This window comes from Chrysochloris asiatica, unplaced genomic scaffold, assembly GCF_000296735.1.
Source record: "Chrysochloris asiatica unplaced genomic scaffold, ChrAsi1.0 scaffold00097, whole genome shotgun sequence".
Taxonomy (NCBI): domain Eukaryota; kingdom Metazoa; phylum Chordata; class Mammalia; order Afrosoricida; family Chrysochloridae; genus Chrysochloris; species Chrysochloris asiatica.
The window spans coordinates 11,424,961-11,436,990 of record NW_006408615.1 but is presented as its reverse complement, the minus strand read 5'-3'; the positions used below and the strand labels follow the sequence as shown (position 1 = coordinate 11,436,990).

The following is a 12,030-nucleotide window of genomic DNA, read 5'->3' as shown; positions in this document are numbered from 1 at the left end:
GAGTGGCAGGTAGGCTTCAACCACCAGCCTTCTGGTCAGCAGTCCAGTACCTCTCCTAAAGAGTCACGATCCTCCCAAATTTACTGTTGTTGGTAAATGCGGTCAAGTCAGTTCTGACTCATAGCAATCCTGTATAGGGTTTGAGAGGGGCAGCTGGTGGGTTTGAACCACCAACTTCTTGGTTAGCAGTCCGGGCCTTATGCTACAGCACATCATATTTCTAGAGTATCTGCAGGAATCTGTAACCACACAATAAATTAGAAGACAAAATTTAACATGATACATTTAACAAAACAGGCAAAGAAAAACTTTGTTGAGTTCCTATGCTTTAGGGTGTCACACATTTTCTCTTTCGTAGTCTGATTAAAACTGTGGGGGTGTTTGCACTGATTTGTTGTTCCTGTTTATGACTCAGACAAGGAAACAAATGGCAGTTCTTCCGGATTAGCATGGAGTCAAGACCACACTCCACTGGCTCCCCAATTTTCTTCTAGGAGAAAAGAGGATACTTCAACTCAACTAAGTCTTAAGAGTGATTTAGCTGAGTCATAGCTCAGTTGAAGTTGGGATTGTAAAAGAGGGCCTGGTCTAGAAATGGGAGGTGACACACAGGTGTCTTGAGCCCCAGGGAATGACCAGTAGAGAAATGGCAGTGTGTCCCACAGAAATTAAGCAGCAAAGTGATTGCAGAAGGGCCTAAGGAGCAGAGGGCAGAAAAGAGGATGAAAGAACGTATAGTTAGGTGACTTATGGAGAAGTGGAGAACGTGTTCTCATGTGAGAAGCTGAAGCGCGTGAACAGAAAGCAAAGGCCATTGTAGGGCTGACAGGTACTACAGAGGAGCCTCCTCTATTTGTGGTTAGCAGGTGATGGCAATGGGTTAGGATGCCCGCTCAGATACAGGCCTCGGAAAGAGGATCTGGAAGCGCTGTTCTTCCAACCCCCAGCTCGTTTCCGGAATGGCAATCAGGAAACCAATCGTCCTCCAGCTTCCCAGGGAGGCTGCACCCCGGCCGGGCCTGGCTAGGATCAGGACCTGCGAAAAGGCCCGCGTGGGGTCTCGGTGGCAGGCGGGGTGGAACGCGGCTGGGACTCGCGCCAGGCGGGGCCGGGCCGGGGCCGCAGGTCGGGGACGAGGCAGAGGAAGCAGCCGCCGCCCCAGCCAAGAGAATGGGGCCGGGGGCTTCCTGGGGGAGGGAGACAGAGCCAGGCTTCCGAACATTTCCCCCGCTCGCTCACGTCTGCGCGGCCCCGCCCGGCCCCGCCCCAGCCCCCAGGCCACCGCCTCCTCCCCCGCCGCCAGGAGGGGGAACCGCGCTAGCGCCTTTAAGAGGCGTGGCCATGTGCTCCGCCCCTACTGCCCCTCGCGCGCCAGGGAGGGGTGGGGTGCGGGAGGAGGCGCTCTGGGTGTGTGTAGGGGGGGGTAAGCGAGGCGTACGCTTCTGCGCAGGCGCAGTAGCCGGACGACGGACCGTGTGTTTCCAAAATGGCGGCAGCGATGGATGTGGATACCCCGAGCGGCACCAACAGCGGCGCGGGCAAGAAGCGCTTTGAAGTGAAAAAGGTTGGGTCTCGCCAGCGCCTTCCTCAAAGAAGCTAGAGGGGCACCGATCTGACTGGCAGGCCCGAGGGTGACCGAGGCGCGGAGGAAAGGGCTTCATTTCAGGGCGTTCCTGGAACCGGGTACTCGAAAGGAAGCCGGGGGGCGGGTCTCGGCGCTGATTGGCGTGAGGACAACCCAATGACAGAAGCAGTGTTGATTTCGCTCTGAAGCTGTGGGGCCAATCACGGAGGCGCTTATTCAGATAGGCGGGGCTGCGGTTTGGTTGCGGGAGCCAAGCCCCTGAGCTGTCACTGGAGTGGTTGAAGGGTGGAGGAAGGGGAGGGTGGGGTGTGTAGGTGGGTGGATGGGGGAGTCCAAGCTACTGCGGTGGGTGGAGGATGGGGCAGTGCGGCGGAAGCCAGGAACCTAAGGTCCTACCGCAGTGGAGGCCCCTTGAGGAGCCCGGCTGGAGCGCTTCTTGCTCCTCCCCTTTTTGCAGCTTTTGGGGTCTCATTCACTCTGAGGGACCCCGACTGGTCCTCGAACAATCGAGGCCACCATTAACCCTATCATTGGCCTTCACTCCGCCGAGTAAAAGTCTTTCTAGCCTAAAGCTTGGTCTTCTGAGACGTCTGTTGGTTTGTCACACAGCCATTCCAGGCCTGTGGTTCTCCGTCATGTTGGGAATTACCCGTCGCCCTCAAAAAAAAAAAAAAAGCTTAGTGGAGTTCATGAAGATACGAGCCCAAACCTTGTGGCATTTATAGCCGAGTGCTGGTAAAATTGGGAAAGCAGACATGCCTGTTAGTGGCTTGCCAGCAGTTTGGGAGAAAAGTGTTGATTTCTATCTAGGATGAAATAAATCTGTTCAAAATGAGGGTTCTGAAATAGGAAAGATGTTATTCCTGGAGGCACTGGCTGAACACTTGACAATATCCTCCCCCCACCCCCAACTGCATTTTGGCGGCTCATTGTGGGCACTGTGTGCTCAATTGCAGCCAGCAGCCATATTGAAGAATAATAGAAGTAGGCTTTCCCCCTCCAAGTTGAAGCTGTGGGATGAAAAGTGTTGACGAAGTTCCTAGACACAGAATTGAGCTTGAAAGAGGTGAAGATGTTGTTGTTGCTGTTAAGTGCCTTCGAGTCGATTCCTTAGTGGAAGAAAAGGGAGCTTGGAGGATGTATAGCTGCAGAAGCAAGAAGGTTGAATTAAGTACCACTTTTAGGTAAACTCTCCACACAATGTACAAGTCTGTGTGTAAAGGATGTGAATGAGCATCAGTGTATTTGATGGTAGGGACTAAACCAAATATTAGTGGTTCCTAGAGTTTGTAATGGACTAATTTTGTCGGATTTGAGCTCTGTGTACTGACTGCTATAGTGTGTAATTAGTTGTCCAGCTTATCCCATGGTTTCCCATTCTGTGATCCAATCATTCTCTTAGTTCCTTCTGTTCCTAGCTTTACCTCCCCACTCGAGCTTCCAAATCTGCCTTGAAGAGCAGATATTTAATTCTTTATCCCTGCAGATGTTGAGTTCTGCACCTGCCCGGGGAAGCTTCATAGTAACACAGATTTGTGATTATTAGAGTCAAAACAGACACTTAAATTATTCCTGTTCTGCTTGCATTGTTACAACTGATTGAAATTCTTTATAGCTGTAGGGGGGAAAAAAAATCAAAGATGATGTATTAATTTCTGTGTGCACATATCAGTCGTATGAAGATGGAAAGAACATACACATAGCCTACTGTTGTCCTCTGATACAATAACTAAGAATATTCTTTTGCTTGATGGTCCCTGTGGCCAAAGAGATGGTAACTTCTACTTCAGCATGAAATCTAGAGTGTGTGTGTGCGCGTGAGTGTGTTTGTGCATGTACGTGCGTGCGTGTGTTATGTTACAAGGAGAATGCATTGTTCCCCCTTTTTCTCTTTGCAGTGGAATGCAGTAGCCCTCTGGGCCTGGGATATTGTCGTTGATAACTGTGCCATCTGCAGGAACCACATTATGGATCTTTGTAAGTAATTGGAACAGGATGGGAGGAAGTTGAGAAGGTTACAGGGATTGTGACTATCCTAATGTGACTAATTTTCTTCTTCATAAAGAGATACATTAAGTGTAGTCAGAGGACTTGGGTCTTTTGTAGCTAGTATGTTGGTGTGTTTAAAATAGAGTAGATTTTGATTTTGTCCTGGAGGCCTAGGCAGCTCTCAGAATAAATCTACTCAATCTAAAGATGGCAGGACCACATTTAGAATGAATTGTGGGCACAGAGGCACTGTTGCTTTTTCTTCTTTATGTCCCTCATTACCTATCCAGACTCAAAGACAGAAATGTGGTAAGAAGAAGCTAAACTTTGGGCTAAAATATTCTATCTGAACTGCTTTTTGTTAGGTAAGATTTATAAAGGAAAACCAAGGAGTAAGAAATTTTCTTTATTTGTTTTTAATTTTTAATTTTATTGTCATAAAAAATATATGTAGCAAAACCTGGCATCTCAACAGTTTCTACATGTGCAAATCAGTGGCACTGATTATATTATTTTAAGTTGCACATTACCCTTTTCTAAATCATTTCACTGTCATTAACAGAAAGCTTAGTGTTCCCTAAACACAACTCTCCTTCTTCCCCTCTAATGGAAGAAGGAGTTTTTGATTGTAGCTCCAAACATTGTAAAGCTCCTGACTTCTAAATAGGCAGTAAATTGTGTTAAACAAGTTTTATTTTAGTCTCTACATAATCCATGACATACGGTAGTTAACTGGTTGTTGTCAAGTGCCACCCAGCTGGTTTCAACTCATATAGACCCTTTATCGGATTTCTGAGGAGTGGCTGATGGGTTTCAATTGTTAGCCTTGCAGTTAGCAGTCTAGTGCTTACCTTACAGAGCTGCTCCGGTCAACACCTGGTGGATCTCATTACAGCTGTTCGCTGGACAAGAAGGTTGATTACACCAAGAACAGTTGACACTAACTGTTTTCACCCAGGCATTAAAATGGTTTGTTACTGAGATCAGAAATGGGTCAGAGAAACTTCAAGTGTTTAGAATTGCAATTATAGGCATGCATTATTTTTTATTAAAAAGTTTTTATTTTGAATTGAGTGAAATTTACAGTGTAGATCATTAGTTTTGTATTCAACAAATCATATACTTTGTTTCATTAACAATGTTTATAACCCCCTCCATGTACCATCAGTTAACAGTATTTCTCTCTATTCTTTTTTGTTCTTCTTTAAAAAACACTTAGGTATCTTTATAATAACTTAAACCACCAAAGGGTACATTCTGCAAGTTTGCCTCCTGGCCGTCAGCTCTCAGTCCCTCTCTTTCCATAAATCTAGAGTCCACAGCTGCTCCCTTTCTCCATGTCCCCATCTCTGCCTCCATCTGTGGCGTTGTTGCTTCTCTGGATAAGGTCCCGCATTCTGCTTGTGCTCTTCTCCTTTGATGGTCCTAGGGTCCTCTGTTTCTGGACTGTAAGATTAACTACTCCCCCATTTTTGTTACAGAACTTCTGCCTTTACAGTTGTGACAGTCGCAATTAATCATGATAACGATTACTCACTGTTGAATCATAGGAATCTTGTCCCCATCTCTTTTCACCAGATCCATTTATACAAGATGAAAACTATTCGGTTGGGACTCTGTTTCCCCCTCTCCCCCCACACACATACACTCTTACACTAAACTCCCTCCTGAAACTTTGTAAGCAGTCATTTCATGCCTTTTAGTCTCCTCATTTTAGGTAGCCAATGTCTAAGTTGCCCATCCCAATCTACTCTGTATGCAGAGGGGATAGGATTGATGTTTGATGTGAAGACTCCTTCCCTTTCAGTTGGTATTTTGAGCTACTACATCCTTGAGTAGGTCAAGTTCATCAAATTGTAGCAATTTACCCTCATTTCCTTTATCAAAAATTCTTTATTTTTATCTTTCTCTAGTTGAGTTCTGATTATCAAGCCATCAAGGCTAGGTTAAATGGGTGCTATCTGCAAGTTTGGGTGTTCTTGTGCATCTCCTCTCGCTTCATATCAGCTGGATGCTTCACTCTCGGCTGTAACCCTCTGTGGCTATGTCCTTGTCCATGGGCTCAGGTGTCCCCAGGTTTCATTACACTTCGGAACAACCAGTCCTTCCTCTTCTTTCTCTCATCTCCAGGTCAAGAGGAGTCTATGGAACGTGGTTGAACTCAGCCCATTTTTTCATTTTTGCCTTTCCCCCTCTTCCACTCATCAGTATACCAGTGTGGTCCCCAGCAAGCTTACATGCCCGCTCATGTGTTCCCTTTGAGTTTCAGTTTTAGAAGTGCCATGCTTTTTATTAGAATCCCCACATGTTCCCTTCCCTGTGTCTGGAGATCCCTTGCCCCCCCGCCAAAGCCCTCTGCTGTGTCTAACATAGTGATGTGCAGTATCACTAGGACAGAAATGGGAGTACTTTACGACTTTAGATTTTCTACTACTCGCAGTGAAAAGGAAAAAAACTGGAAAAATTATAATAATGTATTTTATTTAACCCAGTGCACACAAAAAACCCCTCTAAACCCACTGCTGTTGCATTGATTATGCCTCATAGCGACCCTGTAGGACAGAGTAGAACCGCCCCACGGGGTTTCCAAGGTTGTCAATCTTGTCAGAAGCAGATTGCCACCGCTTGTCCTCCCTGGAGTGGCTGCTGAGTTTAAAGCACCACCTTTTGGTTGACAACCAAGTACTTTAACCACTATGTCATTAACCCACTACATCCAAATGATTTCCTTTCTTTTTTAATAGAGAATTGTTTTTAACTGCAGTAAAAATTGTTTTACAAGCCAAACTATTTTCATTTCAGCATGTAGTCAATATAAAAAACGAGTTCATTCACATTCTTTATTTTGTTTTTTTGTACTATGTCGGTCTCTGAAATTCAGTGTGTGGTTCATACATAGAACACATCTCAGTTCAATCACATTTCAAAGCTCAGGAGCCTCATGGGGCTAATGGCTATTCTGTTGGACAGTGCAGGGCTAACCCAGTCAGTCTTTAACTTTCACCTTGGACTTGATCAAAAATATCTTGTGACCACGCACACATAGCAAGCTATGACAACTCAGTTGAATGTACCTGAGGCATCCTGTACTGTTCCTTAGTAGCAGTTATTTAATTTAGTTGGTTCTCTACTGTGTCTCTGTTTGCTGCTCTATCCCCAGCATCTAGCATAGTGTCCAGTATATCATCAGTTCAGGACAAAGATTGTTAAAGTAAATAATGATAACTCAAAATGGGAGTGATACCCAAATAACCTGAGAATACTTCAGCTTGGAAAGTACTAATCAGTATTTTATGTTAGAAAACAATCCTGACCTGTGTTGGTAATTTACTGCCCTTGGTTTTTCTTGGCGTTGATCGTGTTTACATTTTCACTGTACAGTCCAAGCGAATCAGCAGTCACCAGGATCTTCACATAGCCGGATGGTGCCAATCATAGAAAAACACATGCACAGCTTTAAATGTGTTTGGGTGGGGTCTTTGATTACATGCTTGCCAATTTCTGTGCCTTGTGTTTTCACAGGGAATTGTGGCCAGAGAGAACTTTATTTTCTTGGGGTCTTTTCTGTAGGTTGGATTCCCTTTTTATAAAAACAAACAAAACAAAACACTTCTATGTTTAAGTCAGTGTGTACCCTTCTTGATACCAGCGAATGCTTTTCTTGGGAGGACCACAAAAGACAAAGGCCACCCATATTCTGTCTTCTCTAAAGCAAGCTGAACATGTGAGGTATCGGCGTAAGCCTCCAATTTGGTATCTGGTTTATGACATGTTAGATTCTAAATATCAGAAGAAGAACCAGAATATTGGACACCTATAACAAAAAATTATGGTAATGTTTTCTTTTTAAGTCATTTTCATTCATTCAGTGAATATTTATATGCTGGGCATTTTGCTAGGCACCGTGATAAAACTGAAAGATCTAGTTTTTAACCTTTGAAAAAAAAAAATCATACCTTTTATTGATTTTAGACATTAATGTGAGAAGTCTTGTTACCATACTGGACTGCTTATAATTTTTGTAAAGAGATCAATTTTAAAAGATAAAAAAAAAGGGTCTTGATTCAACAATGGTTATTTTCAGATAAACTCTTACAAAGTGTTAAATGAATAACTGTCTGAAAAGAACTAATTATTTCACATAATTTAAAATAAAAGTGGCTAAGGCTTTGCCCACTGAGCTGTGGTGGCACAGTGGTTAAGTGCTTGACTGTTAATAAACCAAAAGCTTTGAGCCCATCAGTTGCTCCACAGGAGAGGAAGGATGTGGCAGTCTGTTTCTGTACAGTCGTATGCCCTGGGAAACCCTTCAGTTGTCTTCTGTAGGGTTGCTGTGAGTTGGAATTGACTTGACGGCATTGGAGTTGGTGTTTTGGATGGCTTTGCCCAATCTCCTGAGAGGCATTCTTGGTTTGACTTCTCTTGAGTCTGTCTGTGTTGACACTGCATGTCCTGCCTGAACCACACGGTTGTTTTACACTATCCTGTTTCTTGGTTGTGTTAAAGAGTCACTGAGATTCACCGTCCGCTAGGTGTGATTTTTCTCCTTTACCTATGGGAATCGTATTCCAGAGTAAGAGAGCATCCAGAAGGGCTTGGACCCAGCTTTTGCCATTTTAACTTCTTCTCTTCTTGCAATCACAGATGGGTCAATGTTTTGAGGATGAAATCTGTTAGCTCCCAAGATGAAACTACCATTTCCTTCCCAGTTTTTTGGTGGCCATGGGCTTATATTGAAGTTTGAAAAGTCCCCGCGCTTTACAAATCATGTGAAATAAATTGCCTTTGCAAAGGGCATGAGAGAAACCTGTTGTGCACGGCGTCTGTCTACTCCAGGTTGATGGTGAACCTTTCCTTCCCCTGTTTAAGCTACCTTGCCTCAATCCCTGTAGTCACACTCTGCACCCAATTGCCCGGAAACATTTACCACGTGAGCACATTTTATACTCCTATTTAGTCAGGAGTCCTGGTGTGGCACTCTAGGATAAGCACTGGCCTGCTAGCCACAAGGTTGGTGGTCCAAACCTACCAGCTGCTCCTCAGAAATCCTATACAGGGTCACTATGAGTTGGAACCGACTTGATGGCTTAACTACATGTCATGTGGTGATTATGTGCCATGGAGTCGGTTCTAACTCATAACGACCCTGTATAGGGTTTCCATGGCTGTAAATCTTTATAGGAACAGAAAGCCTCATCTTTCTCCCATGGAACCACTTGTAATTGCGAACTGCTGACCTTGAAGTTAGCAGCCCACCTCGTAACCACTATGCTACCAGTGCTCCTATCCCTTTTTATTTGGCATCCTGGATGACAATCCTATCTTTCCTGTGTGCTTTTGTTCCTTACATCAGTCTGGCCCCCATTTTTCTATTTATGAAAGTGGTTTTTGTTTGCCTCTTGAGAGTCTACTGTACACTTGACCTAGGAAGACATCTTCTCTCTACAGCTTGGTGAGGAACCTTTTTTTCTGCCAAAATTTAAAGAGTATCATTCACGGACCATACATACAAAATTATCAACTTGAAAATTAGCCTGCTGTATTTATTTGGTTAAATATTTAATTCACCCCTGACTCCTGATGTAGCACCATAGGATAAACGCTGGACTGCAGACCATAGGTCAGCAGTTCAAACCCACCAACTGCTCCTTGAAAACCCTACACAGTGTTGCTGTGAGTCAGAACCGACTTGACAGCACTTACCAACAACAACAACATGATGGCTGGAACTGTGGTTGCCTTGGGAGGGACTTACATGGCCTGTGGGCCAAACTGCTCTCAGGAAGTTTGAGAGTACAGGCCAGAGGTCAGCTATGTAAAAAGATAGGGATAATGCATATGGTAAATATGATCAATAAACGCGTGCATGCTCTTGATTAAAGGAGAGAAAAATGATTCAGCTCATGTGTAAAACTTCACCCTGGAGATAGAGATTTTAGCTGGGTCTTACATGGTTGAAGTGAAGTGCTGTGGAGTCGGTTCCTACCCATAGCGACCCTGTACAGGGTTCCCGAGGCTGTAAATCTTCTCGGGACCAGAAAGCCTCATCTTTAAAGGGTGAAAAAAAAAAAATCATATACACATCTCATCCCCTAAAACCAAATATACCCATGAACATCTACTCATTATTTTTTTACAGTTTTAGTACTTTGCACCCATGGTACTTTGAGTTGGTTATCTCCTCTTAAATAGCCTTTCCTAAAGTTCTTCATTCTTCAGAAGGGAGACTCCATTTAGTTCCTACCTTGAGACAGCAAATTACATTCCTAATTCTTGTTCTTTGAATATGCAACCACACTAGAACTTTACTCATCAAATTTTATTCTATTTAAATTCTCTTCCCTTTTCTCTCTGAAATGGATGATTTGACTACATTTGCACTAACCTGCTCTGCTTACCAGACGGAACCACTTCAGTAGGCATCACAACTTGTAGACCTCAGTGCTAAGCCATTGGCCTGATTGTTGACTGTTGAACAGTAAAGAATTTTGAATTTTGCTGCCTTTCAACAGACCATACTTGCCAGTTTGCCACAGGCCTCTTCTTTTTCTATTGTTTTGCACCTGCCTCCTTTAGGGACAGTAACTTGTCACTCATTGAGGCCTTAATGTGGACAAGTTTGGGTTTGTAAGGGCCCATGAAGAAGCATTCACCAAGAAAGGGGAAAAGCTATCTGTTCTGGGAAGAGCCATAAGGTGGCTTTCAGCATTCAGTAAATTAGAATCATTTCCATTTTCAAATGAGACTATGTTCAGAATTGAAACAGTGTGACTTTTCCATGTGTTACTGTTTAATTGTTGCTGTTGTTAAGTGCCTTCTAGGTGATTCAGACTCATAGCCACCCTGTATAGTGTTTCTGAGGAGCAACTTGTGAGCTTGAACTGCCAACCTTGTGGTACTGACTTTGCAGTCCAGCACATTACCACACAGTACCACAAGGGTAGTGTGGTGGCATGGTAGGCTAAATACTGGACTGTGAACCACAAGGTAGGCAATTTGAGCCCACCAGCCACTCCACAACGGGCAAAGATAAGATTTTCTGCTCCAGCAAAGAATTATCACCCTGGAAACCCCATACAGGGTTGCTGTGAGTTGGAACCAACGTGACAGAGCTTAAACAACCACCACCACAGAAGATTAGTTGCTGCAAAGCATCCTGTTAAGTCCCAAACGTGCCTTCTCTATCCTTCATCCTTTCCCACATTCATTAAAGACCCAATGATACTAACGAACCAGTCTGTAATTGTATGGGTTTTGGTGGCTATAGATTGATTGAAAGGTGACTGCCCCGGAGGCCGAGTGATCTTGTTGCTCTTGTTCCCACAGGCATAGAATGTCAAGCTAACCAAGCATCTGCTACTTCAGAAGAGTGTACCGTTGCGTGGGGCGTGTGTAACGTAAGGAAACATCTTACCTATCTGCATGGCTTGTAAACCTATAACAGCTAGCCAGTCTTGAAAATAACTTGGGGGAAAAAAAGATCAGCTCACCTATCATCCGAAAGGAATACAGATAGTAAGGGTTCTAAATCATTGTGCTGTTGACCTGTTAGAGCTCAGACACTGTTAGGTACTGGGAGTGTGTTCACTCCTCCATGTGCTAGCAACACAGCGAATTCACCTTTGGGGATTACCTTCTCAACGCCTCTAATAGTATCCTGCTGGTGGAAATCTTTATTTTCTAAACAGTTTTGGTTTTCAAACTCAGGTGTTTACAGAAAATAAGTTTGTTGACTAAGTGTTCGAGTGTATATGTGCTTTAAGTATGTGAAGCATAATAAGTTAGGTTTTTTTGTTTGTTTTAACATGACTCATGCCAGAAGAATTTCTTGCAGCATCTTTGGAATGAGCATACGGTCTTTCAGGATGACAGTCGTAAAGGACAAGAAACAGTGAATATGTGATTTTTAGCATGTGCTAAAAATTCACCCTGATTGCTGTAGGGTCGCAGCCACATGAAGGACAGTTGCCTTGCTCAGGGCCTCCTGTGCCGTGGGTACAAAGGACCCCGAGCTCTGGCACAGGCTGACTACTATTTGAAAAATGTGTAGAACGGTATCTGGTACGTAATAAGCATTGTTGATGTTGTTGTTGTGTGCTGTGGAGTCGGTAACCCTGTACAGGGTTTCTGAGGCTGTAAATCTTTACGGAACCAGAAAGCCTCATCTTTCTCCCACGAACTGCTGACTTTGCGGTTCGCAGCCTGATTTGTAGCCACTATGCTACCAGAGCTCCTTATATAATAAGCATTGTTGTTGTGAAGTGCCGTCGAGTCGGTTCTGACCTATAGTGACCCTGTATAGGGTTTCCGAGGAGCAGATGGTGAGAATAAGCCTAGTATTCATTAAATAAATATAAATTGTTGTTGTTGTTGTGTGCCGTCGAGTCGGTTCCGACCTATAGCGACCCTGTACAGGGTTTCCGAGGGTGTAAATCCTTACGGGAGTAGAAAGCCTC

The 12,030-nt window shown here is 44.1% G+C and overlaps 1 protein-coding gene across 1 annotated transcript in view; it reads left to right on the top strand.

The window, feature by feature from the left end:
* Positions 1–1,434: 1,434 nt before the first annotated feature.
* RBX1 (ring-box 1, E3 ubiquitin protein ligase) overlaps positions 1,435–12,030 on the top strand; it is an 18,788-nt gene continuing 8,192 nt past the window's right edge. The window contains exons 1-3 of the mRNA XM_006866878.1: positions 1,435–1,564; positions 3,484–3,562; positions 10,901–10,971. Of these exons, the coding sequence (XP_006866940.1) occupies positions 1,487–1,564; positions 3,484–3,562; positions 10,901–10,971 (228 nt within the window). The 5' untranslated portion in view covers positions 1,435–1,486. The remainder of the gene's footprint in view (positions 1,565–3,483; positions 3,563–10,900; positions 10,972–12,030) is intronic.